General features: G+C 43.0%; 3 protein-coding genes across 4 annotated transcripts in view; 2 read left to right on the top strand and 1 right to left on the bottom strand.

Annotated features, from left to right (window-relative positions):
• The window catches only part of LOC116387859 (caspase-8-like), an 8,330-nt gene extending 778 nt beyond the window's left edge, over positions 1-7,552 (top strand). The window contains exons 2-12 of one of the 2 annotated variants that reach the window (XM_031855289.1): positions 1,938-2,092; positions 3,222-3,397; positions 3,523-3,628; positions 4,426-4,555; positions 4,641-4,693; positions 4,780-4,819; positions 4,990-5,054; positions 5,148-5,259; positions 5,436-5,563; positions 5,933-6,321; positions 6,749-7,552. In XM_031855289.1, the coding sequence (XP_031711149.1) occupies positions 1,985-2,092; positions 3,222-3,397; positions 3,523-3,628; positions 4,426-4,555; positions 4,641-4,693; positions 4,780-4,819; positions 4,990-5,054; positions 5,148-5,259; positions 5,436-5,563; positions 5,933-6,321; positions 6,749-6,884 (1,443 nt within the window). In that variant the 5' untranslated portion in view covers positions 1,938-1,984 and the 3' untranslated portion in view covers positions 6,885-7,552. Of the gene's footprint in view, positions 1-1,922; positions 2,093-3,221; positions 3,398-3,522; positions 3,629-4,425; positions 4,556-4,640; positions 4,694-4,779; positions 4,820-4,989; positions 5,055-5,147; positions 5,260-5,435; positions 5,564-5,932; positions 6,322-6,748 lie in introns of both variants that reach the window. The other variant, XM_031855288.1, reaches the window with a different exon arrangement.
• Positions 7,553-7,661: 109 nt separating this feature from the next.
• On the top strand, positions 7,662-16,326 carry tmbim1a (transmembrane BAX inhibitor motif containing 1a). Its single transcript, XM_031855316.1, has 12 exons — positions 7,662-7,895; positions 11,753-12,070; positions 12,219-12,286; positions 12,425-12,489; positions 12,576-12,629; positions 12,727-12,777; positions 12,863-12,902; positions 13,401-13,438; positions 13,529-13,616; positions 13,718-13,813; positions 13,901-13,954; positions 14,073-16,326. The coding sequence occupies exons 2-12, from the start codon at positions 11,758-11,760 to the stop codon at positions 14,220-14,222; spliced, it is 1,017 nt and encodes a 338-aa protein (XP_031711176.1). The 5' UTR covers positions 7,662-7,895; positions 11,753-11,757; the 3' UTR covers positions 14,223-16,326.
• Positions 16,327-20,291: 3,965 nt separating this feature from the next.
• On the bottom strand, positions 20,292-26,415 carry mcm6 (minichromosome maintenance complex component 6). Its single transcript, XM_031855274.1, has 18 exons — positions 26,192-26,415; positions 25,876-26,022; positions 25,572-25,682; positions 25,355-25,442; positions 24,642-24,803; positions 24,371-24,536; positions 24,090-24,238; positions 23,801-23,951; positions 23,543-23,684; positions 23,196-23,337; positions 22,989-23,096; positions 22,587-22,742; positions 22,228-22,356; positions 21,922-22,086; positions 21,456-21,579; positions 21,161-21,349; positions 20,904-21,043; positions 20,292-20,808 (listed from the first exon to the last, which is right to left on the bottom strand). The coding sequence occupies exons 1-18, from the start codon at positions 26,287-26,289 to the stop codon at positions 20,701-20,703; spliced, it is 2,475 nt and encodes an 824-aa protein (XP_031711134.1). The 5' UTR covers positions 26,290-26,415; the 3' UTR covers positions 20,292-20,700.
• Positions 26,416-27,446: the final 1,031 nt, after the last annotated feature.

Below are 27,446 nucleotides of genomic sequence, written 5' to 3'. Positions count from 1 at the left end.
ATATATATATATATATATATATATATATACACACACACATACATACAGTGGGTACGGAAAGTATTCAGACCCCTTTAAATTTTTCACTCTTTGTTTCATTGCAGCCATTTGCTAAAATCAAAAAAGTTCATTTTATTTCTCATTAATGTACACTCAGCACCCCATCTTGACAGAAAAAAACAGAAATGTAGAAATTTATTAAAAAAGAAAAACTGAAATATCACATGGTCATAAGTATTCAGACCCTTTGCTGTGACACTCATATTTAACTCACATGCTGTCCATTTCTTCTGATCCTCCTTGAGATGGTTCTACTCCTTCATTGGAGTGCAGCTGTGTTTAAAAAAACTGATTGGACTTGATTAGGAAAGGCACACGCCTGTCTATATAAGACCTTACAGCTCACAGTGCATGTCAGAGCAAATGAGAATCATGAGGTTGAAGGAAATGCCCAAGGAGCTCAGAGAATTCACAGAATTCTGGCAAGGCACAGATCTGGCCAAGGTTACAAAAGAATTTCTGCAGCACTCAAGGTTCCTAAGAGCACAGTGGCCTCCATAATCCTTAAATGGAAGAAGTTTGGGACGACCAGAACTCTTCCTAGACCTGGCCGTCCAGCCAAACTGAGCAATCGTGGAAGAAGAGCCTTGGTGAGAGAGGTAAAGAAGAACCCAAAGATCACTGTGGCTGAGCTCCAGAGATGCAGTAGGGAGATGGGAGAAAGTTCCACAAAGTCAACTACCACTGCAGCCCTCCACCAGTCGGGGCTTTATGGCAGAGTGGCCCGACGGAAGCCTCTCCTCAGTGCAAGACATATCAAAGCCCGCATAGAGTTTGCCAAAAAACACATGAAGGACTCCCAGACTATGAGAAATAAGATTCTCTGGTCTGATGAGACCAAGATTGAACTTTTTGGCGTTAATTCTAAGCGGTATGTGTGGGGAGAACCAGGCACTGCTCATCACCTGCCCAATGCAATCCCAACAGTGAAACATGGTGGTGGCAGCATCATGCTATGGCAGTACGACTGGTTGCAATTGAAGGAAAGATGAATGCGGCCAAGTACAGAGATATCCTGGAAGAAAACCTCTTCCAGAGTGCTCTGGACCTCAGACTGGGCCGAAGGTTCACCTTCCAACAAGACGATGACCATAAGCACACAGCTAAAATAACAAAGGAGTGGCTTCGGAACAACTCTGTGACCATTCTTGACTGGCCCAGCCAGAGCCCTGACCTAAACCCAATTGAGCATCTCTGGACAGACCTGAAAATGGCTGTCCACCAACGTTCACCATCCAACCTGACAGAACTGGAGAGGATCTGCAAGGAAGAATGGCAGAGGATCCCCAAATCCAGGTGTGAAAAACTTGTTGCATCATTCCCAAGAAGACTCATGGCTGTACTAGCTCAAAAGGGTGCTTCTACTCAATACTGAGCAAAGGGTCTGAATACTTATGACCATGTGATATTTCAGTTTTTCTTTTTTAATAAATTTGCAAAAATTTCTACATTTCTGTTTTTTTCTGTCAAGATGGGGTGCCGAGTGTACATTAATGAGAAATAAAATGAACTTTTTTGATTTTAGCAAATGGCTGCAATGAAACAGAGTGAAAAATTTAAAGGGGTCTGAATACTTTCCGTACCCATTGTATATGTTAACCATCTGAAATACATTTTAGTCTTATACATAGCCAGACTGCGTAGACTTTGAGAGTAAAGTCCATAAAAGTAACGAGTACTCGTACAATATGTCTACAGAGATCTTTCCGATCTGTTTATTGTCTATGACGTAAATGAGTATTTCTAATATATTCAGCCACAGCTCATGTTGTGTTTATCTTCTCTTGCTTTAGCTTCCCTAACAGATGCCCACTTTTCCTTTGTGCCTGTGCCTGTCTCTGATGTTTCTGCCCCTCTGACAGCAATATAACCCGTAGAGTTGTGAGCTGAGCACCGGGCCTGTGCTGGAGGGAGCGGCTCTGTGATGGATCGGCTGAAGCTGTCTCGCATAGATGAGGAGCTGGAGTCCTCTGAGGTGGCATCTCTCTGCTTTTTGTGTCAAGATGTTGTCAACAGGAAACGTCTGGAGGGAGTGAGTACCTACACCGTGTTGTGTTATCTTTGCTCTTGTCTCAACCCCATGTCTGATGAAAAGAAGACACATTGATCAGTAACTATGGACAGTTTATGTTGAGTTTCTTACTTCTTTAAGTCGGTGTGTATAAGTGTTTTATGTTGTTGTTTAAACAATATTAATAAAATATTCACATTACAAGCAATTGTGGCCTGAATTATTATTATTATTATTATTATTCTTTATTTATTTTATTTTTTTTGCTTTGCTCTCATGTCTGATTTTCTTCAGAGTAGGGAGGACACAGGAATCCGATATTTATTTATTTTTTTTCCCCAGCAGATCTGGGCTATTTTCATATGTCCATCACTGCCTAATCAACCTCTGTGAGAAAAGTCGTAACGGAATTCAGTGTGTTATTCCAAGTCATACTTTACTGTGCAGGTCACTCACCATACAGTGCCGAAGTGGTACTTTGAAACTACAGAAGAAGAAGAAGAAACTCTTCACAGAACTTATTGCAATGCGTCATTGGTTATCACACTGATGATGTTTGTTACCTGAGGAAAAAAAAGCCTAAATTATTCGTCATGTTTCACTCTGATTTAATAAATCAGCAGTTATAAGAATGTGTATACGGCGTTGTTAAGGTAGATGAGCATCATCATCATCACCACATCATGTTCACTGAATGAGTGGGCGTCTGTTTATGAGTCGTAATAAATCATAAATGATCTTTCAGAGGGAGTAGATGTTTGTTGGTAACCTTGGCTCCGTTAAATTTGACAATATGTTAAAAGAGGTTTTCCTTGGACGGTAGGAAACAGTTTCGGGTATCAGGTCTGATACTGTGCTCATGTACTCGTAAAACTACTCCAATACAACTGCACGCGATACCACTACGGCAGCGTGAAGTTAACCTGTCGTCAGTTAAGCCTAATATCAAACATTAATATGAAAGCCTAGGCAGACAGATCGGATGTGGGGGAAAATCGTACTTGAACACTAAGCCCTGTGATGTGAATGACTCCTTATGGACAACATTTCTCTGCCATCGCTATTATCCTCAGCTGTTGCATGTTGTTCCCTTTTTAAAGTTTGTCTTCTCAAAGGTTCGTTTGTGTGTTTCCTGGTTGTTCTCATACAGATCAGGGATGCGAAAAAGCTGTTCTTGAGACTGGAAGAAAAGGGTCTGCTGGAGAACGACTTGTTCCTTTATAACCTCCTCCAAACTATCCGTCGAACAGATCTCCTCAACCTCCTGGAGACAGACAGCAGGCGACTGGAAGAAACCGACGCAAGTCCCATGCTGTCAGAATACAGGTACGTGTGAAGGCAGAAATAAATCTACTGTACACCAGGATTACAATACAGTGTTATTCCCAGTTGTAGTCTCTTGTCTGTTGTTTCTCTCTTTCTCATTTCCACTCCTCTGCTCTTTCTTTCAGGGTGACACTGTACAAGGTGTATGAGGACATGACTCAGGAAAATCTTGACAAGATGAAGTTTCTTTTGAGCAGCCAGCTGGGCAGAAGACAAACTGAGACATGCAATGTGAGAAAACCCACAGTTAAATAGGAAATGATGACATGTAGAGTTCACTTTCTGCTGAGTAAAAAATCCAATATATAGTTAATAGTAAAAAGTTGAATTCCCTCCACTGTAATCGGCGCACTAAGTTATCGGTTTTTTTTTTCTTTTTCAGTCAACAGTGGTACACTAACCAAAATCCATTAAGACCACCACCTGAATGTTGTATTAATTGACAAATAGGAACTTGGTTATAGTTTTCATTACATAAGCAAGTATAACTTCTGTACCATAACAATTACAGTATAAGCCGCTCAGACGATGTAGACACCCTCGGGTGGCCATTTTGAACCCGTCGGCTATCGGTGGCGGTTAAGGGCATATATTTCTGGGGTCCCGGTGTAGCCAGCGGATATCTGGGCAGAGACTTCCTTTTCCGTGCACTGCTCATTGTTTACAATCCGATAAAGCAACTTGTGCGTGTGCGACCGGGTTGTTTCACAAGTAGCCAGTTTACAAACCAATGAAAATCGAAATAATCATCAGATAATAGCCGCTTGCTTCTGAGATTGAATTTATTGATTGACTTAACGACCTTGGTTTTTTTAATTTTGTTGTTATTAATGTAACATGAATACCAGGCTTCCATGGCAATGCTCATCCAACTTTTGGCACATCGCACCGTGTATTGATGTATTTAGATATAATATCATATAAAATACAGATGCACACACAGCAACACCACTATTGCTGCACCTGAAGTGACTTCTAGTTGTGATGCAGCTGCAAAGCCTACACACAGTCTCCTCTGTTGCTTACAGACGGCACTGGATGTGTTTGCTGAAATGGAAAAGAGTGGTTTACTGTCGAATACAAATCTTCAAGAGTTGCATACAGTGTTGCTGCAACTGGATCAACAACTGGCATCGATGATACAGCGCTACATGGAAAGTATGATGTGCACTTACACACAAGCACATACACATTTAAATGTTACAAAACTACGAAACTCGTGAAATGATTGTTTTCTTTTTAGGGGTAACCCCGCCGCCTCAAGCCAGAGTGTCTCATGTCAGCATGGATTACCAGGTGTGTGTATAAATGTGTGTTTGTATACAGTTAATACTATAACGAGCCAGCTTAAAGAAAACTCTAACTCTGTTTTGTTCCTACAGAGGGTCAACAACGTGTCGATATCTGAAAGTCAGGCCCGCTGTAAGTCCCTCTGTTTGTCTGTATGACTCAATGACTTCCCATTCATTTTGAGCACACAGACATTGAATCATTTACGTTCCGGATTAGCCTTCCCCCCCCTCACTGCTGTAGATATTCCCCCTTGTGCCATCGTTTTTAATGATGCATAGACCTCTGTTTTTGTTCCTCAGGTAGAGAAATGACTGTTTGCTCCGATGCAGAACCAAATACAGAGTCCTCCTCTCTTCCTGATCATGTAACCATTCACTCAAACACAAATAACTTTTATTCATTTATTAGAAAAATAATGTTTATGATTTATCTATGTGGCTGTGCTTGTGCCCCTTAGGCGGACTACTACGCTCTGAAAAATATACCACGTGGATTGTGTGTGGTCATCAATAATGAGGACTTCCAGGGATCAGAGCTAAAATCCCGAAAAGGAAGTCAGGAGGATGTGGGTATGTCTCCCTGTTATTGGTCAACCATGTGATCTGGTTTGTTTCTGTACTGTTTATCTATGCGTTACCGAGCAGCATTCCAGGTTGTGATCCTGCTTCATCACACATGATTTGATGATAATATAAGATGAGATGATTTAAAAACAATCAATTTGTCTCTCTTTTATGTGACACAGAGGCTCTGAGCACAGTGTTCACCCTCCTTGGCTTTACTGTGTCGGTGCACAACAACTTGACTGCAGAAGCCATGCGACAAGAACTACGGATGCTAGGCTCACGGGATTTTCTGGATGAAGATGCGTTGGTGAGCAGTGTCACACACCTTCAGGGCTGTTATATCATTGACAACACTTCATCTTTTGCTCTATAAACGAATAGTTTGACAGTAGGTTGACATTTGAGGAATACTTTTTTTTTTTTTGTCATTTTTGAATGATTGATCAATACCACTCTCAAAAATGTTGAACTATTACCTTTGAAACTGTATTTACAATAGTCTTGTCAAAGTGTAGTTAACCTACAAGTTTCTGTGACTGACTGGGATTGCTTGACTACAAAACAATCTGATGTTTAACTCCAACATTATTATTAAAGTGTCATTGAGAATTCTTATCTAAAATCCAAGTTTTATTGAAACGTAGCACATTTTAACACAAAACATGTCTGATCTCAGGTGGTGTGCGTGCTCTCCCATGGAGCAATGGAATGTGTCTTTGGGGCCGATGAACAGAAGGTGTCCTTAAAAGAACTGACCCGGCCCTTCACCAGCAGGGGAGCACCCACCTTGGCAGGGAAGCCCAAACTGTTCTTCATCCAAGCGTGTCAGGGAAGCGACTACCAGAGAGGAGCCCAGCCGTGTCCCTTGAGGCCAAAACAGGAGGAGGCGGTCCGGGAGAGCCTGGAGGAAGACGCTGGTTCTGTGAGCGGCGAGACTGTCCCTTGGGAGGCCGACATGCTGCTGGGCATGGCCACCGTGCCGGAGTGCAAGTCATTTCGAAACATTAACACGGGCTCCATCTACATCCAGGAGCTGTGCAGGCAGCTGAGGAGGTCAGCAGAAAGGTGAGAGGCCCTCCACCCGGAGTTTAAGATGATGCTTGTTGAGCCTTTTGTCCAGCTGCAGTTTAGGCAAATGTTTGGCCAACAAAGTCATTCTTTAAAACCAGGCTGGACCCCAGCTTTGCCAAACTCTTTTACAAAGAATGAGCACTTATGCTTGCTTGTGCTGTGGGTGACATCTTCATGTTTATAAGTACAGCATTCCCAAAGTATTAAAAAAGAGTCGTCATTCAGAGTTAAAAAGTAGGGCTCATATACAGGGGGAGTGGTAGATTTCTAGAGTCAACAGTGTTTACAGTAGGCCTAACTGTCTGACGTGATCCATAACATAATCTGCTATGCTGCTGATGTCATGATGTTTTATTAAAATATACCCACAATTTGTGCAAGGTTTATGATTTGTGACGTGATTCCTCTGTTTTCTGTGCAGCTCGGAGAAGGAGGATGTACTCACTGTGCTGACACGTGTGAACAGGGAGGTCGGCAAAGGAGAATATTTAAACTACAAACAAATGCCACAGCCCAAATACACCCTCACCAAGAAGCTCGTCCTCAAATTTGTGTGAGCTGACCACAAACCAAGTGCAAAGCTGAGAATGTGCCAAATTTTGCTTAGACTTGACTGGTTTGCTGTGTGTATGGATATGGCCATGTCTGTTGTTTTTAATCTCACTGTACAGCACAGCTGGTTTAATGAATTTGACTGTCTGCATACTTATTTTGAGAATTGTATGTCTCTTAATCAAAAAGCATCGTGGCATATAAAATGTTGCCGAAGCCACTCGGAGAAAATGTCCTTTTTGAATTGTTTACAATTATTCCCATATGATTTAGGACAGCAACAATGTGTTATTTGAGAAAAGTGTAATTTTAAGAGAGAATTTGCATAAATCTGCCCTTTATATACACATTATTTGTGTTGGTGTTTTATGAAGTCAGTTCTTTAAAAAAAAAAAAAAAAGAAAGTTGCAAAATGCAGAAATACTCTGTTACAGCTACAGTACTGTCCTCTTTACATGCACCATCCATTATCCACATTATAACATCTTTATTGCAAAAAAGTAGTAATGTGTGAAGATGAATGCAGGAGAATGAAAACTACATTTGCACTTTAAAAATGAAGAAAGATGTATGATTTAACTGAACTACAGTCCAGTATTTAAGTTCATGTATTTACTTGTAACGCACCTTTATTCAGTAACATGAGAAGTCTGTTAATAAATATAGAAATGAGTCAGCGAAACCCGTCAGGCCTTGTTGCATACGCAAGCCTTGTTGCGCGCGCACACACATACACACGCGCCTGTGTGACAGATTCCTCTGGACTCCACCCTGCTCATCACTGTTCCAGCCAGGAAATGTTCTTCACTGCTGCTCCACATACAGCAGGAGGACAGACCTGATAACAGACACACAGGCCGCTGAGCAGCTCCACACGAGCCCGTGGACAGGATCTCTTCAGTGCTTTGGTGTAAACAGAGGGCGTGGCCGACACCGGAAGCCCTTTCGGTTTACTCACTTTACCGCTGGGGACCGTTGCGACCAGACTGTTTTCTTTCACTGGCGTCTTTTATTCGGTAAGTAGACAATTTCATGTTAATGTTGTCGTGTTTTCATAGCGGCTCAACGACCCAGAAACACATTGTACATTGAATTCCGTGTGTTGCAGGTGGTGTGTGTGTGTGTTAGCTCTGTGTGTCCAGCAGGCTAGCCTCACCTGAAAGGGCTTCTTGTGAGCTGAGGTCAGGTCTGCAGGGTCCGCGTGCTCTGGACACGTTACACAGTTTGTTTGGTTTTTTTTTTAAACCGCTCAGCCGTGTCAGTCAAGTACACTTCCAATGTTGACGTTTAATTTAGCCACAGTTAAACTGATGGATACCACAGACTGCTCTCCGTCTATGAAACAGGGAGCTGATGGTTCACATTTTCCGTTTGCCTTTTACCAATGTGGAAACTACAAACATCTCGTTTGCTTTTTCACAAATGTGTTAAGCATTGCCTTCAAAGTGAGAGATCACAACTAATGTCGGTGTGAGCCAGCATTTGTACTCAGTGGGGCCACCACAGATGTACTGTAACCATGACACTAATACACGTATAGCTTGAGCCACTTAAGGCAACTTTCTACATATCAGGTAGATGAAGCAAGACTAGCTCTTGTAAAAATAACTTTAAGGAAATCATCCATATTGTTTTAAGTAGATTAAGCCAGATTAATATTTTACAATGATTTGAGTCACATTTTTCAAAGTGTTTAAGAAGAAAATGTGTATATTTTTTGCTACAGTACTAACTCCTGAAGTGCTCCATCCAAACACTGTTCCTGTTTTAACTGGCTAGTCAGGATCCTGTTGAATTGTTATTTACTGATGAAGTGGGGCCTTTAGTGGAACTAGAAAGAAATGCTAAATGTATTGTCTCCTGAACAAATGCTGATTAACTTAAACAAACGAAATATTTCCATGTAAAGACTCAAACGTTTTTTTTTTCAGTGTACTGACACTGATTTCTGTAAACGAGTTAATTCCACCTTCAGGTGTAAATGACCGGTCACAAGTCCCTGTGCAGTGATGGGAGTATTCCTCTTGCTCACCTCATAGACACAAACTGTTGATGTCACAGTTTGTTACTATTATAGTCTGGGAAACAAAAGATTATTTTGATAATTGATTATGCTGCCATTCTGACCGAGGAAGATTGATTGCATTAAAGTAGTCACTAGTAGACCCTCACCAATATGAAATCAAAGACGCCTCAGTTAAATCAAAACTTTAGACGGTCTCAACAAAAAGCATAAATATAGAGCTTAGTCAAACCGGTTCCTTCTCTTATTGTCATGTAAGGTATGATAAGATCGTCATGTTGTCCCAAATGACAGGCTTGGCATGACGCGTGTAGCACAAGGCCTTGCTGCCAGTGATGTCACTGATGTGGTCTGTTCAGCTACATGGACGTAAACAAAATGGAGATGGTGCTGTCAAAGGCTGCAACTGTGACTCAGAAACATGACGATGACTTGGTAATTATGGCGATTATGAAATATGATAATCAAATGTGGGAACTCGACATTCAGCTGTCAGCTTGAACTCATTTCTCACTACAACGGGTTCGGTTTCTAGACTCTAACACTCTTCCAGGAGAGTTCCGCCCTTCTACTCAAACACCGTCAGCCCCCCCCCCCTCTGCTGAACAGAGTCTCATTGACCAAGCAAGGGATCGGCTCTGTGCTTTCTTCTGTGACTGCCGATACTCTGATCACTTTTTCCGTTCAGTGTTTTCTGCCCTGTTGCTTGGTGCTCTGGCTGTGATGTAATGGCAGCATTGGGTGTTAGCCAGCTGTTGAATTCCTTTACTGTGCGTATTCCCCTAAAAACGCCCCAGTGAACTACCAAGTGAGCGAAAAAAGGGAACCTTCTTAGAAACACTGCTGTCTTTTTAATATGGTGGCTTAGTTACTGTGATAGTGTAGCGAGTCAGAGACCATCTGCTACATGTATAAATCCATTTTGAGAGACGACTTTAAGAGCTAAATGATTCACGTTATAAAAGTGGTTTCATTTTGTTGCTAAAATAAAGTATCACAATTGTTTTAATACTCAATGTAGGGACATGTGGGTGTGGGTGGGTGTGGTTTATTATTAGAAATCTCCCTCAGAGACGCGTGCGGTGGTTCTTGAGCCTGTCGCGGTTTTTGGGAACCACATTTGTAAGCAGAACCATGTGTTCCCTTTAACCTGATGAAACCCTATGGTGGATGAAGTACTGTATGTAGGGGCAGCGCTAAATTAGCGCAAATATGTCTTTGGTATTTCTGAACTGCAGTTTGTTATTTCTTAAACCTGCATCAATTTCTCTTTTTTTGGTCACTTGGGGACACCGCAACAAGCTGTAAACACAGCAATGTTATCACCTAACAAAGTTGACACGGCTAACGTGTTAGCAAACAGCTGCATATTTACACCATGAGACAATCAAAACCTGTTGTTGCCACATAACCAAAACAATGGGCTGAAAGATGCTAAAATGCTCCACAGAGCTGAGGGGAACTTCAGAGTCGGGTGATAATGATGATAGCCATAGCCGGAGGCAATACATTTACGGGCTGTCCATCCCTCCGTCCCATTCTCACGCAGATGAAATATATCAATGTTCGCCTGATGGGAATTTCCTTTGAATTTGGCCCAAACATCCGCTCACACTCCAGGATGAACTGATTCAAATTTAGTGGTCAGAGATCAACGTCACCTGTGACCTCACAAAACACGTTTATTTGCCAGAGTATGTTGCACATACAAGGATTTTGACATGGTGGATGGTGCATAACATTAAACAATCAACACAGTGCAAAAAAGAGAAAAATATTAAAATGTACAATAAAATATAGTGCACAGATAACAGTACTTTAAACAAGTATAATGTAAGTGTAATGTAAAAGTGTCAAATGTATTTAAATATGAAGGGATTTCCTGGGGAGTGTACCGGTAGGAAATTGTCCTGGGGATGTCGGACTCAGTGGGGGGTCCCGGGCTTTGTTAATGAACCCAACTGCCGATGGGGAAAAAAACTGCGTGAGGTCCTGGTCCTGATGGACCGCAGCCTCCTGCCAGATGGAAGGGGCACGAACAGTTTGTGTCCATGGTGAGAGGGGTCGGCTACAATCTTTCTTACAGGTCCTTGAAGCAAACAAGTGTTGTAGGGACGGCAGATTGCAGCCAATCGCCCTCTCAGCAGAGCGAATGATGCCGCTCCTAAATGCCTGATCCTCGTGCAGCCTTAGCTGTCTGAGATCTGCTGTAAACCAGGGTTTGTCGTTGTTATAACTCACCCTGGTGCTGGTTGGAACTCAGCTGTCCTCACAGAAGCTGATGTATGACGTCACAGCCTCTGTGTACTCATCCAGACTGTTGGTAGCAGTCCTGAAGACATCCCAGTCTGTACAGTCTAAACACGCCCGAAGATCCTCCAGAGCTTCACTGGGCCACTCTGAGTGTTTTGTGTCATTTTTTTTTTTAAGACATACTTTCACTTTTTAAGACATACAATAACTTCTTATGACTTTGTTATGACGTTCTATGGTAGCTGTAAGATGACTATATTATGAAATACTAATCTCTGACTTTTTTGGTGACCTATTGTATGTCATAGTATACTCTGCCTTTTTTTTATATGTCATCTAGTGATATTTTGGACAGACAACAATGCAAACCACAACTTTACTGGATGGCACACAACTGTGAGGTGGTCTTTCTTGTTTCCTCAATTGCTAACATGAAAATATTGATAATAGAAAAGTTTAAGGCCCACGTTGGGGATACTGATGTGCAGTATCTATGATGAGCTGAAATTGGCGATAATATTGGGCATGGCAATGCGTTTGTCCTTGTTGTTTGTTCCCTACTATTCACTCACCCTGAACTGTATTTCCTCCTCACAGGTGAAATGTCCAGGTCAGACTACCCGCCAGTGTATGATGACTCCCGGGGCCCGCTGTATGCACCTCAGGGTGGCAATTACCCACCACCCCCTGCGTACGGCTTCCCTGGGTTTGGGGGTCCCCCGCCAGGCCAGCCCTCCGCTCCCTACCCCACCGGTCCAAACGCCCCTCTGTATCCTGGCCAGCCCGGCGGCTATCCTCCCGGCCCGTACCAAGGACAGCCTCACCACGGTGGGCCCCCGGGAGCCGGCTACCCCAGTCCCCCTCCCATGCCCCCTATCATGCCGCCTACCATTCCATCAGACATGCTGAGCTCTGGTAAGACGCATATCAGTTTGTGTCTTCCAATGTTAAATAAAAAATACTCTAGTTTGTTGGACCAATTAGAAAACGTTGGTGAGAGACGGCACGTTTCCTGTAGCTCTTCGTGCCCGGTGCTCATACTTCTGTTCTGCTGATATCACAGGTGATGAGTTTGCGGCGAGCGGCAGCAACTGGGACAGCCTGAGCATTCGGCACGCCTTCATAAGAAAGGTAAGAACACACCCGTCGCCCAAACCATAATGGATCAGCCCCAGTTTGTGTCTGTCATGCCGTTACATTTGAGTGACGGAGCAAAGAGAGAAACGACGGGGTGCGACATCCCCGTCTTTTGTGTGCGTGTGTTTTCAGGTGTACTTGATTTTGGCGGCTCAGCTCCTCGTCACCACGTCCATTGTGGCCGTATTCACATTCGTGTGAGTACACGGAGTGTTTTGTGTGCCTGTTTGTATTTGTGTCGCCGTGTGTCTACGCTATTCATTCTGCCTGTGTTTTCTTACAGCCAACCTGTCAGATCTTTCGTACGGAGAAACCAAGCTATCTACTGGGCGTCATAGTAAGTCTCACTCCGCGGTGACGTCGGTGCCTTTTTAAAGTTTTCTAGGAAAGTTTGTGAATATTCATTTATTCATCCCTGCATTTTGTTGTTTTAGTGCCGTGTACTTCATCACCCACCTCGTACTGGTCTGCTGTAAGGGCCCCCGGTGAGTGCTCAGTTTTATAAAGAGTATCCGTAGACGGAATATTCATAAGCCTGCGTTCAAAATTCTAATCCCGCTCTCTTTTTAGGAGGAAGTTCCCATGGAACGTCCTTCTGCTGTCCATCTTTGTAAGTCACATGACTTCTACTTAACTTTCGAATCAGGAAATAGAGACACGTAATTACTGTCCTGGACTTGGATCATGTGTATCCTGTAGCTCTCTCAGTGAGCTTTTCCTTCAGCCTACGCTCGTATTATCTCCACGCCGGAGGTTTGACTTTGATACTAGATGTAAGCAGTGAGTCACCGCACTCGGCTGCGTTTGCATAATGCATTTGATATGTTGTTTCTGTGTCCGTGTTTTATCAGCTCTGTGCACAAAGTATTACTTCATGGAGCATAGCCTGTTGTTCTTGGCACAAGAAAACATGTTAAAATTGCAGTAATATATCATGTATCATTAGGAGGCCGTGTATTCTTGGTCCAGCCCTTTTTATAGCTTATAATCAGAGATGTTGTTGATGATGTATGTCAGTTACAGGATTTTTGTTCGTCAAATTATGTGATGTGTTTGTATTTTTTTTTTTTTTGTGGAAAATTACTTTTACATTTATTTATTTTTACAGACCCTGGCTTTGTCCTACATGACTGGATCCATTTCCAGGTAAACCTAACCTGAACAGTCCACCTGGCGGTATACAAACATCCAGCCACTGTCCCTCAGAATGAACTGTGTGCTGCTCTTTGCTTTTAGCTATTACGAAACAAAAGCTGTGTTTCTCGCTCTGGGGATCACTGCCGTCGTCTGCATCTGCGTCACCGTCTTCTGCTTCCAGACAAAGGTGAGGGGTGTGCGTGCGAGAGCTATCAGCCTCAAACGGCCGCAGCGCACGAGTGCCGTCGCGCCTATATTAACTCGGATGTGTGCGGTTTCTCTTTCCAGGTGGACTTCACCAAGTACCAGGGCCTCTTCTGTGTGCTTGGGATCGTGGTGTTTGTGACTGGCATCATTTCAACCATTGTGCTGTCATTCAAATATGTGAGTTAAGGCTGATGTGAACAAACACACACTCGTAACACACCTTTTTTGAGTTTCCATCGTTGTAATGAATGTTTGTTGTTGCAGATGCTGTGGCTTCACATGCTCTACGCAGCTATAGGGGCCATTGCTTTCACCATGGTGAGTGTTGACGAGCGGTTTTGTGCTGTGTAGTTTATTTTTTTTTACCGTTGCCCGTCTGGTATCTCTCTCTGTCGCTCGCTCCAGCGTTACTCTGAATGTGTTTCTTGTCTCGTAGTTCCTGGCGTACCACACACAGCTGCTGTTGGGGAACAGGAAGCACTCCATCAGTCCAGAGGAGTATGTGTTCGCAGCGCTCTCCCTCTACGTCGACATCGTCCAGATCTTCCTCTTCCTGCTGCAAATTATCGGCGCTTCGACCAAATAATTGGACCCGGCGGTTACACGACCAATGTGGGTCAACAGGGCGCAGACCAGCGCCTGCAAAAACCATTCCGTGCTTTTTTTTTTTTTTTTTTTTTTTTAATATAAACCTTTTGCTTTGTTTTCAGTCGAATCAGAGAAGATTCATAACGCACTCCAGTGAAAATGTTTAAGGGCTGAATTTTAAATGTTGTCACAGGTTACTGCACTTTTCAGTGGTTTGAACAGAATATTAATACTACAATATAAATACAGCCGATGCATATAGACACTAACATGCTAGCTGCAATGTTTATTCACTCTTGCTGGACTTAAGTTAAGACAAATGTTTTTCTCTGCATGTAGATGTATATACTGTTATACATGAACTGGGGGTGCGACTGTAGAAATGTTGAGAAAACAGGCAATCAAACTCAAAATGTGCCAACTCGGTTCACCACAAATGTGGTTTGTCTGAAGGTAGAAAATCTGCCGACCAGCTCTTCTAAAGCTCTCCGTCACATGTATAAGTATACAAACATCATTTTTAGGGCCCAACGGCCATTGGAAGAGGATCCTGTTATTGTTGTTATTTTTCTGCTCCACAGTCGTATTCTTGGAGAGCTTGGGATGCACAAAAACTCACGGAAATTGTCACTCACTTCAGAACTGGCAAAAATCGCAAAGTCCTGCAGTGGTTGCGCTCGGGCGCGGCCAGCGGACTCCATAGCGCAAACGCAAGCTGGGGTTGCATGATGTATAATAATTGCGAATTCTCAAGCACCACGTAGTGGACACCGGAGGGGGTTACAAATGTGCAATGCATCATTTCCAGAGCCACACAGGAAACACCGTCTAACTCATTCGTGCAGTGTTTGGCGTGCACAGCCCCCGTACACCAGAAGTGTCGAGTGCCTGTTCATCGCCGCTCAGGTTTTTGCACATTTAGTGTGTATAAAGTGTTAATCAATGAGCTTTACAGGTGCAGGTTATGTTACCTTTGGACAGAACCAGACTAATGGTGTCCCCCTCTTTCTGCTTGCTGTAGCTTCATATTAAGCGTACAGACATGTGAGTGGTAGTGATCGCCTCATCTCACTGTCAGCGTGAAAGTGAATCCGAATATTGAACTATTCCTTTTAATTGTATGCATGTTAGAAGGCAAAACAGGCGTTAATGTTAAACACCAGTTGTGGTAATCTCTGCGAGCGTGCACACAGCAGCATCGATACACTAATAAGGCCGCACTAAGAACAGTGTTTGTGTTTAAAATGTGATTTTACATGATGTAATATTTGGTATTGATCCTCATGACACCAGTACGGATACTCAAATGTAGACTTAATATCGTCAGTATTGATACAGCTCAGTACACCTGGTGACAGCTTCATATTAACGAGCCTTTGCTGGTGGTTTAATACATGCTGCTATATTGTAGCTGTATACGTTCTACATCACGACAGTGCCTTCAAAATGACTGTTTCTGGATTAGAGTTTTTTCACTTTCAGAACTACAGGGTTGTACCCATCAGGCTTTTCTAGCATTGTTACATATTGAGTCTGTTTCTATATTTCATGTTGCAGTTAAATCTGGGTCAGATACTGAGGGTATTTTTTCATACAGGACAACACAACCAATGCCAGGGTGTTGCATTAGTGGAGCATTCCTGAAAAGTCAGTGAGTTCCAGCTAGTGAGGCATTGTCCAAAAGCTCCGAAATGTTCAACCCAGCTGGTCCTCTGTTCATATTCATCACAAGTATAGACTCGTGTTACATACGACACTTGACTCAAAACAACTGAGGCAGACGTTTTGAATGCGCCGCACGGATGGTGGGCTGTTTGTAAATATACATATCTATGATGAGGATTTTTTTTTTTGCCTTTTCATGTCAAATAAACATTTATATTTGTGAGTTTTCACGTGATTTATATGCATTTGTACCAGTAATGATTCTTGATTCCTAAAATATACATTTATTTCTTGTATTATATTTATAGAACTTCAGCATTAAGGCTTAATACATATGTGAGCGTTCTACACATGTAATGTTCAACTTTAACAGGATACTCCATCTTTGTTCGTGAGCAAGAAGAAAACTGTTGTGATTAAAGGCTCGGTCTCAAACATGTTCCTTATATTTATTGCATCTGCCTCAACAATGAGTTTGCAACTCAAGCTCATAATATTCAGATCCTCTGCATGACCTTCACTTTCTCCCTCATTCGACCTGCTTATCTTCTCTCGGTTCTGTCCACTTCTCCCTTGGCCAGGAGGAAGTCATTATTATTATATCAACGATTGTACTTTGTGGGCAACACATTAAGTAACCATTATTGATGCTGTGTGTAGAGAACGTGTGTATGCTACATATTGTAGTACAAAGGGAGCAAATTGGGTGGAAGTGTTTGATCCACAGTCAGACATTTCTATGACTTTTTTTGATATACTATACTGTGACTTTTTTTTTCAACATAAGATTCAGGCATTTTTTGACATACTATGCCTTTTAATGCTTTTTTAAAATGTAATATACAGTATTATACTTATATTCCATTGTACTATATTATCACTCTTTTTCAGACCTACTATACTATGACTTCTTTTTTGCTTTTTTGACATACTATACTATGCCCTTTTGTGACTTTTTTAGACTTAATATATTAGCACTTTTTAAAATAAATTTTTCGACATCATATACCATGGCTTTTTCCACATGCTATACTATGACTTTTTATTACTTTTTCCACATGCTATACTATGACTTTTTATTACTTTTTCCACATGCTATACTATGACTTTTTTCGACATACAGTAATATTCCCTTTGGACCTTTATAGCAGCTGTGTGTGAGGTCAGTGTGGCATTTTAATGAGGTTTTTTGACATACTATACTATGACTCTTTTATAACATTCTTTCAACCTACTATGCTGACTATCACTTTTTTTAAATAAATTTACTATGCCTTTTTTTTAGACTTAATATATTATAGTTATATTTTAAAGAACTATATTATGACGTTTTTCGACATACTATAATATGATTGTTTTTTTACTTTTTTCAACGTATGAAACTGACTTATCATTCTTTCGACATGCTATGCTATTACTTTACATAGTATGACTTAGATTGCTATTTTTTTCTTTTTCAAAATACCATGACTTTTTTAATATACTATACTATGAATTTTTAGGATTTGTGGATGTTTGGTTTGTCATATTTTTGCATTTCTTGTGTTGCAAATTGCTACAACTGCATTTAGTTGTGCAGTTGCAGTGTTGCATTATGACACTAAATGATCATTGAAACCTGACTTTTTCAATATACTAGAGCTTTTTTTAAATACTATGACTTTTTTGATATTTTATACTAAGACGTTTTTCAAAATACTATACTAGGACTTTTTTTGACACTTTTTCATCATATTTTGGACAAACTATATACTATTTTTAAAAGAAAGTCAACATACTATACTATGACTTTTTTATGACATTTTGGATGCCATAAAAATGGCATTTTATGACACTATAAAATTACTTTATGACATACTCTACGATATTGTTTATATATTCAATTTTCAGGTAATATGACTTTTCTAAGAATTTTATGGCATTCTATACTATGACTCCTATTCATCACAAGTATAGACTCATGTTACATACAACACTTGACTCAAAACAACAAAGGCAGACGTATTGAATGTGCAGCAAGGCTGTTTGTAAATAAACATCAATGATGAGGAATCTGTGTTTTGCCTTTTAATATAAAAAAAAACATTTATATTAGTTTCAATGTTGTTCATATACATTTGTACCAGTGATGATTATTGTTCATTTAATCACACATTTATAAATATACATTAATTTCCTTTATCATATTTATAGAACATCAGCATCAAGGCTGATAAATATGTGATCGTTCTCCATGTAATGCTCAACTTCAACAGGATACTCCATCTTTGTTCATGAGCAAGGTTTTGGATGTTTTAAGCTCATAAAGTTGACATCTCTTCTGTAATCAGTCTTTGGGCTTCAGTTGAGTGGAGTCACCGTCTCGGTGGCGACATTCACGTCCATCATCGGTCCAGTTTGACATCTTCTGCACCATGGCGGTAGCGACTCCCTACGTATTCTCCCTCATTCGACTGATTCATCCTCTGTCGAACCTTCAGCTGCTTCAGTCGGTTCTTGTCCACCTCTCTCTTGGCCAGGATGAAGCCAATGATGCCTGTGGGGAGGCCGATCATCCTACAGGAGGGAGTTATTATAGTTATTACTTTACTTAGTGGGCAACACAAAGTATGGAAAGCTACAATCTACAGTGTTCATCTTTTCTCTTAATTTAAGTAATTATAAATCACAGTTTTCCCTAGGAGTGCACAATGTTACTTTGAACATTTACACTCAGTTTACAGTTAATTAGGTACACCTAGATAAAGCTAATGCCGTCCATTACAACAGTCTGGTAATAAATCTTACTCATGAAAGAGGCTCTAATCAAGTTTATGATCATTTTTGAGGTTGTGCTGCTGTTGAATTAATGTAATTAAACTGAGAGGTTATTCTAATATTTGTCCACTATCTTTACGTGACTGAGTGCAGACATTATAATTTAGATTATATTATCTTCATGATGGTCAGATTCTTGTTTTACCTTGGTGTACCCAATAAGCTAGAGCCTCTGTCACCTGCTGTATTTCCACATGACTTCTGGTGCAAGAACACAAACACTTGACTTGATTTGCTGTGAGACTGTTACATTAGTAGTCGTCACTGCAGACAACAGCAGTCAGTAAATAATCTGAATGGTAAAACTGAATCATTTGGTAGATCTGACACACAGGCTGCCCGGGCTGTTGCTAATGAGATACACCAGCAGCTCACTGCTTTAGGACCAGGAGTTACCTTAAGACTGTAAGATCTAATTAAACACTAATATTGTTTAATTAGAAATATAAAGCAATATATAATGTGTTATTCAGAAAATGAAACATGTTCAATGCAACTTGTCCAACTACAGCATTGCTGCCTTGGTAGCAGTACTCATATTACAACATGGTATTCAATATTTTAAATTGCAGCATCTGTATAAGAGTAAATGGTCTCATGGTACAAACCTTTATTACTAAAATGTTGTCTCATGTACGGTATATCAACTACATTGTAGAGCCTTATGTGAAGCACAACTTAACCAAGACTCTAAAAGGTAAATATGTGCTCAGCTACATTCAGGTGCATTTAGATGTCAGTGAGACTGATAATGAAGTCCATTTCCTACTTTATTACTCATTTTATGATGATTTATGGGAGATATTATTTTGTAAAATGCCTCTTATGTCTGATTACGTGAGTTGTGTTTAATGAAGGCATCATTTTTGTGGCAGAGTATATGTAGAGAGAAGAGAAGAGACTCACCAGGCGTAGCCGATCACAACCATGGGGTTCTTCGCCTTTTTCTGGGGGATGTATTCAGGACCCTCATCTTCCTCCTCCTCCTCCTCGGCTCTCCTGTCCTCTGTGTCGGTGCCGGATGTGCTGTGTGTCTGCTTGCTTCTCGGTGGTTCTATCCTAGAGCTGCACAGGGCGGCAGCAGGGGAGACGTGTAGCCGAGAATGTTGACACACTTCCGGGGTTCGGCACCTCTGCGTAAGGAGCCACCGGCCCGGAACAAGGCGTACACCTAAAATAAAAAAAATATGACTTCTGTCACCTCTGCGGCGAGGTTAATGTGAGGGTTCAGTCTGGTTACATCGTGCATAAACAAGGAAATACACCTGTGTTGTAAAAGCAATCATTAAAATAACGCCATATGACGTTATTTAAACGAATGACTCGGCCACGAGGTAGCTTGGATGTTTAGCATCTTGCGGCTTACTTGTTACAGGACGTGTAATGTTAATACATTTGTATTTTACCTTTAAGTGCTGTCCTGACTGCTGTCACGTAGGACGCCGCCATGATTGTTGAATAAGGCTTATCGCGCATGCGCAGTGGCATTTCAATTATCTGACTGCTGCCACCTGGTGGACGACATCGACGTAGCGCTTCTTTGAAACGCAGCAGGAAAACAGCGCCAAGTGTTTTTGTGTTCATGTCAACATTTTATTCATCAAACCTTTAATATTTCCATTCACTTCATGTCATCATTTTACAAAAAGACATACAATATAACTTGAAACCATGGAGGTGCGTCAGCCTCAATGTATGCCTGGAATATACACAATTCAGGGCAGTTCCCTTGACTGAGAGAACAAACAGACCGAAGTCAGCAAACTGGAGGAAGAGAGAGCAGCGTATTTACAAAAGTCAGGTTGACAGAGTAACAGATTTTTTTTTTTTTTTATCTTAAAGAGCACTAGAATCTTCTGTACAGTACAACACAAGTCAAATAGCATCTCGAATGTTACCGTTATATATGCATTACATGTGAGCATTCAAAAACAACTTGAACATCAGCTTCACTGTTGAGGTTAAATATCAACAATCGTGGAGGCCCGAGGAGTTTAATCCTCCAGCATGTAATTGGGGTTGACGACCAGAACCTCTTCTTCTGTGCTCGCGGACTCCGAGCCCTTCAGCCCCACCTGAGACAGCTCGATGAGGATGTGATCCTGGGGGAGCAGACACACGCGGTCAAGTCATGCCGGCTAAAAATGACTGCTGGTTTACTGATCAGCGGTAGTATTTTTGGAGCGGGTGGACTCACATAGTGCACCAGCCTGTGGAGGACCTTCTCTATCAGACCCTTCTTGTTGACGAGCTCCTCCTCGGAGTCGATCTCCGACTCGATCTCCTTCAGGTACCAGTTGACCACCGCGCTTTTCTTCAGCTCCTCCTCTTCCTCAGCTGCAACGCAGACAGAGACAGAAAATGTTAGGACTGATTAATAATAAAAAGAAAAGAACAGACAAACAAAGTATGGGAAAACTCTTTTCAGCAGGCACGAAGAGAGGAGTCTCGGACCTTCCTCGGCCCGGCGCAAATGCAGGACCAGCAGGTTGGAGATGCGTTTGTACTCGGGGAAGGACAGGCGAAGAGCCGGTTTGGGCTGGCCGCCAGACTCCGCGTGGCCGTTGACGTGTTCGTTAATTCCATTGGCGTCCCCGTTAACACCATCCACATGGCCGTTCACACCGTTAGGGACGGCGCTTCCTGCAAAGGTAAAGTTTGCATTAGATAAAACCCGGATCTAGAACAGCTATGTCATGTCTCTGCATGTGCATTTATACGATCCAAGATAGCGCGTGCGTGTGCGTACCATCCTCCTGCTGCTCCTCTTCCTCCAGGTCGTCGTCCTGCTCCAGATTGATGTCGGGCGTCTCCACTCTGATGATGGATTTGTTCAGAAGACGGAAGGCTTCCTTCACATGTTTGGGCTGCACCTGAAGACAAAGAGAAAAAGCAACGGTCACCATACTGTAACATGTAATATGCGTGTGAGTAGTTACAATACGAAACATTCATTTACAGTCAATTCAAAATATAACTTTGCCATTTTAAAGAAAAGTACTGGGGTTGTTAAATAGACACATTACATTGTGAGGTTTTAAAATCAATGAATACGGTCATTTTACGATATTGTGCCACGTTATTATAGCCAGAGCTGCAGTTCTCGGGTTATAAATGTATATTTGCGGCTTGCTTTCTGTAGAACGGTCACCTGTCCAGTATCAGTGTGTCAAACGTTTATTGTGTTACCAACTGTGAACCAGTTCGGTGCCCACCTCGTCACAGCAGTGCATGCGCGCCATGCCCTCCGAGAGGCGGATCATGCTCTCCAGCTGTCGCACCGTTATTCTCCAGGCGGACTTGGACACGCCTCCGGAGCTGTCGCGCTGGCGGAGGCGCTTGTACTGCTCGACAATGAACTCTTCGGATTCACTGGAGATCTAGAGACGTACGCGTGGAATATGCAACGGTTAATACGGATCACAGGCGCACACATTGTTAACCTGATGTGAACACACACTCTGTGCAGGTGAACACACACACACACACACACACACACACACACACACACACACACACACCTTAGGTTTGAACTGCCTTGCGAAGAGCAGGTATCTGCGGATCTCGTCCAGAGAGTACAGTCTGTCCACAGATTCATCTCCGCGGCAGTGCAGGTCCACGATGCGTCTGGCGATGGCGTAGTCCGTCACCTGGGAAACACACGGATGAACGTGCAGCATTAGATCAACTCAAGTCAGATAAAACGCTCATAACGCCTGCATCGGATCAGAGGATGCCAGAACTAAAAGGATCCAAATAAGAATACAACAAGTGGGAGGTCAACATAATGCAGACACATTTAAGTTGAAATGAAAATGCAAGTCCATTTGACAATCAGCGCAGGAAAAAAATGCACGGCCTACGCTGAATACACGTGTACCTCATTACAGTCGTCCACCAGGATGAAGAAGAGGTCGAAGCGGCTCATGATGGGGGCGCTCAGATTGACGTTCTGCTTCAGGCTCTTGCCGCGGTCGTAGCGCCCTCCAACGGGGTTGGCGGCAGCCAGGATGGAGGTGCGAGCATTCAGGGTGGCCTGGAGGAGACGGAGGAGAAGTCTGGTTACTCTTACTGCGGAGACGACTGAACGGCTTCCTTTTGATTTTGGCTTCTTGAAGTTGGAAACGGTTTACTTCGTTTGGATTCGCAAGTCAAGCTAATTTGTTGGTTTTAAATTTTCCTCTTGACCAAAAAAACGGTGTATAAGTCCGGCAGACCAAAACGTATCGATCTTTAGGAGACACAACCGTGAAGGTATTATTTAAACGTTCGACTGCATTACCTTGACTCCGGCCTTGGTGATGCTGATGGTCTGCTGTTCCATGGCTTCATGGATGGCCACCTGGTCCTTGATGTCCATCTTGTCGAACTCATCAATGCAGCAAACGCCCTGGAGGAAAAAAAACAAAAAAACACCGTCAATAACGCCACCGAACACACACACACTTCACGTCTCTCTCCGTCCGCCCTGCGACGCTGAAACACTCACGTTGTCGGCCAGCATCAGAGCTCCGGCCTCGATGACGAACTCGTTGGACTCCTCGTCTCTGACCACAGCTGCCGTCAGACCTGCGGCGGTGCTGGCCTTGCCGCTCGTGTATATCGCTCTGGGACTGAACTCCTCCACGTGCCTGCACGCACGCGCACACACACACACACACACACACACACACACACACACACACACACACACACACACACACACACACACACACACACACACACACACATTTAAATTACCATTCAAACTGACGGATCTGTGCACAGTACGGTCAGTCCTACATTTGACGGATCACAGTAGTTACTGGTATTTTGCCGTAATGTTGCGTCACATACTTGAGGAACTGGCTCTTGGCGGTACTGGGGTCTCCGACGATGCAGACATTCACGTCTCCTCTCAGCGAGATTCCCTCCATGGTCGTTTTGGGAACGCCTCCAAACAGCATCAGCAGGACGCCGCGCTTCACCTCGTCGTTGCCTGAAAAGTACGGCCCCCCCCCAACCCGCATTTAACTTCAGATCCACAGCTGTAATACCCTTCAACAAGACTTTCCTGTGTACGGAAAAACGTTCAACAGCAGGTGGAGCACTGACCGTGGATGGTGGGGAAGAGGCTGGTGCACAGGTTGTGGTACAAGTTCTTGTCTTGGCTCATCTCAAACACTTTCTCCCACTCCTTCTCGGTCATCTGGCTCTTGATGCTTTCCGCCGTCTGCTCCTCGTCCCGCAGCTCCTTCCCGCCAAACTGCAACACGAGAAAACACACTTTTGAACAGCGGCCATGTTTGGAGCTCCGGTTGCTTGTCTGCAGGAGGACAAAGCTGTAGGTGCGATTGCTATGGAAATGCATTGGTTGTTGTGTGTGTGTGTGTGTGTGTCTTACTCTGGGGTTGGTCGGGGCCACGTTGCAGGCCAGGAAGGCCAGTCTGTAGGAAAGCTCTCTGACTCCCAGAGCCTTCAGTCCTCTCAAACCCTCAGCCTCAAAGCCCTGGGGACCTCCAGCTACGCGGGTGCTGGTCTCCGCTCGCACACCTGGAGACGGGACGCCCATACAGACAGTCGTTAGGTGTCAAATACAGTTTAAAAAACAAAGGACGTTGTCGCTTTCAGACCATGTCACTATCTGTGACTTGAAGGCTGAAAGTGTGTGTTCAAAAATCATACCGGGAGTGCTGAGCTGAGAGACGTCCGGCACGACAATGAGGGTCCCGGTGAAGTCACAGCGGTCTCCGGCCTGAGCCATCTCCACGGCCTCGGCCCTCAGGACGATCTCCAGGGAGCGCGGGATCGAACCGCGAGGCAGCTCCGCCTGAGTCTCCTGGATACGCACCTAAAAAACAACAACACACGGAGTTAAGACTCAATCAGAAACCTCACATTGTCACCAACACACACATGTTAGTACGGATACACACACATCCTCGTTCATAGTTACCTTCTGGAAGTCGATGAACTTGGATTTGTGTGTGTCAAGGTGGAAGCGGGAGCGGTTGTTGCAGACGGGGTTTCTGCAGATGGTTGGTGGAGAGTATTTGAACTGCTGGGGGACATCTTTGATCATCGCCTGGCAGTCCATGCACAGGAAGGCGCCGCTCACCTGCAGAATCATTATAAAAGACAATGCTACCACATATGAGCTCAGTGTTGCTATGTTTAATATGACAGCTATGATTCGTTATGGGTTTATTGTGTAGAAAAGTGAATACAAAACAAGCGCAGACAAGTACATAAACACATATACGAGCCAAGAAAGGATACAAAGTAAGACAGGGACAAAAACAAAGGAGACTGAGGAAAATAACATTGGTATAGACTGAGTAGTATAAAATGAGAGACGGAGGTGCAGCAAAATGTATATAAGTCGATGTGTGTGTGTGTGTGTGTGTGTGTGTGTGTGTGTGCGCGTGTGTATGAGTGAGTTTGTGTCCATTTGGATGGGTGAGTGAGGGGTGTCAATTGAGGTTAGGTAGTAATATGGGATATTTTTCAATCTACACATAAATACAGTACATGGACACAAATATCCCTATACATATGCACATATAGATAAAAAAAACATGATTTGTTTTCTAACTGTGGAGCACCTATGGGTGCTTCCACACACACCACTAATATCTCATTGCCTGTGTTGACTGCAGGACATCTTACCAGCTCTGGATGTACTGGGTGTGTCCTCACAACCTGACCGCTGATCCTCACCAGGGTGCCAATGCGCATGGATGACAGCTCACGGATCCTAAAGTGCACACAGGACAGGTGTTGATGTATTGCTCTAGCTTTGCTAATTCAACATAATCTATTTCTGCGGAGGCAACAAAGCAACCTGAAATGGACAGTAGAAACCTGAGGTAGCTTTGTGTCTTACTTGTGTCTGGTGGGCAGCTCCTCGAGGGCTACGTAGAACTCTTTGTTGAGAGGAACGTTCCCATGGTCCCGAGCAAAGTTGCGCACTGCCCGACAGAGGAAGGGGTAAACTCTGAAAAACAGAACCCTCCATGTTAATCCACACAGCTGCCTCTCCGTGGCTGCAAATGCACCCGTTAGTCGTTAAATCCATCGGTATCTCGTGTGTGAGTTTACAGATGAGAGCACAGCATCGTGATCAAACTGAGGCTGCGGGGCAACAGACGCGTTTGTGAGCTGGAGTCGGTGTGGGGGGGGGTGCTCACCTGTAGTACTCCTCCTGGATGGTGGTAGCCAGCTCCTGGTTGAAGCCCTCCAGGTCTGTGAAGCTCACCAGCAGGGTGTTCCTCTCGGGCCGGATCAGCTCCTCAGCCTCCCGGACATACTTCACCTCCCCATCCCCGGTCTGGAACCTGCACACGGATACAGGCAGCGGGATTATAATTAAATATAATATAATGATCAACAGCAGAACAACACATCAATAACTCCTACATAGTTACGGATAAAGAATATAATTAAAATGATGCATTCACGGCCGGCAAAAATACGGTGAAGCCTGCCGCTGACTGACTGACTTACTCCTCTAAGAAAGCCTGGAATAACTTCTGGCATTTTTCCGCCAACTCGTCTTTCACCATCTCCCCGGCATGCTCCGCGGTGGCTGTGGCGACATCCATGTTGAAACACCGTCAAACTGTTGTAAAAAGATTCAGAAACGGGTACAAAACACAGCGCCGGACAGACACACACAAACAGCACGCTGCGGGCCCGACAACAGAGCTGCAGTTTCGCGCGAAAAGAGTGACACGTGATCGTTGGCGCGCCACTTTGGACCAATCAGCGAAGCTTTGCAAATGCTGTATGTCTGGTAGCCAATCGGGAGTGAAGATGTTAACCGACACAGCGTCCTTAAGCCGGTACCCGCGACACGCTTCCGTCTTCAAGCCACTAAAGTTCAAGAGAAAAACAATTTGCAAGAGGTCCGTGTGCGTTTTTATCGTTCAATCGAAAATACAGAAATACCATGTTTTTTCCATAATATTATAAATATATGTCAAAATAAAAGTCAAGGCAATAGAATGACCGTATGGAAGAAAAGTGTTAGTCTATGATGCAAGCACATACCAGGGTAACATTAGAAGAAAAATAAATAAAGAAAAATAAATAAACGGCGGCTGATGGGAGTGTGTTAGCAACAGAAGTTGACTACATGCAGTTTAATATGCATTTATCCATGTATACATACAGCAATAGTTAGTTTTCGATTAATCGGTGCATTTTTGTGTTCACAGAGTTGTTGCTGTTGGCACTGATATTTAATATTCCATGTATTGTGCTGTTGCTTTAGTGAACGCAGAGCACAAACTGTAGAAAGAGACGCAGAATAAAAGTGTTTTATACCATTTATACCACTAGATGGCAGTATAGGTGTATTTAAACCATAGACTTAGTTATATTTACCTGTGTCTTTTTTAATTATCTGTGTTATTGATACAGATGTATTTAATGCTGATTATTTCATCTGATATCCATGGTTAGTTTGCAACCTAGTTGTATACATCATATATACATCATGATTTTCATTTAAGTTCCACCTCAAAGCCAGAATTTAGGTCAGCTTCTCGAATGCCCAGAGGGCCCACAGAATCAGAGCAATTTTATTTCAAAGAGAAAACCATTGTTAGATTAAATTATTATTATAGGGACGCATTTGACACGATTTAAACTGAAATTGCAATGTGACGCTGCAGGGAAACTTGAGTTGTGAAGTATTGGTGACAGGTTGGTGGACTGAAGATGTCTCGGTATAAGTGAAATTCAAATGCAAGAGGAA

Source organism: Anarrhichthys ocellatus, unplaced genomic scaffold (assembly GCF_004355925.1).
Source record: "Anarrhichthys ocellatus isolate YVR2014 unplaced genomic scaffold, GSC_Weel_1.0 scaffold15, whole genome shotgun sequence".
Taxonomy (NCBI): domain Eukaryota; kingdom Metazoa; phylum Chordata; class Actinopteri; order Perciformes; family Anarhichadidae; genus Anarrhichthys; species Anarrhichthys ocellatus.
Note: the sequence above shows the minus strand (reverse complement) of the source record. Positions and strands in the feature narration are given on the sequence as shown.

Bases quoted from the DNA above. Each gene is read 5' to 3' on its own strand.
- tmbim1a (XM_031855316.1), top strand. From the start codon at position 11,758: ATGTCCAGGTCAGACTACCCGCCAGTGTATGATGACTCCCGGGGCCCG. The intron at 12,287-12,424 runs GTAAGAACACAC...GTGTGTTTTCAG, and splicing joins GGCACGCCTTCATAAGAAAG to GTGTACTTGATTTTGGCGGC. The intron at 13,439-13,528 runs GTAAACCTAACC...CTTTGCTTTTAG, and splicing joins ATGACTGGATCCATTTCCAG to CTATTACGAAACAAAAGCTG.
- mcm6 (XM_031855274.1), bottom strand. From the start codon at position 26,289: ATGGATGTCGCCACAGCCACCGCGGAGCATGCCGGGGAGATGGTGAAA. The intron at 22,743-22,988 runs GTAATGCAGTCG...CGTCTCCTCCAG, and splicing joins TCACCAAGGCCGGAGTCAAG to GCCACCCTGAATGCTCGCAC. The intron at 21,044-21,160 runs GTCCGAGACTCC...TCTGCGTTGCAG, and splicing joins TTTGCGCCGGGCCGAGGAAG to CTGAGGAAGAGGAGGAGCTG.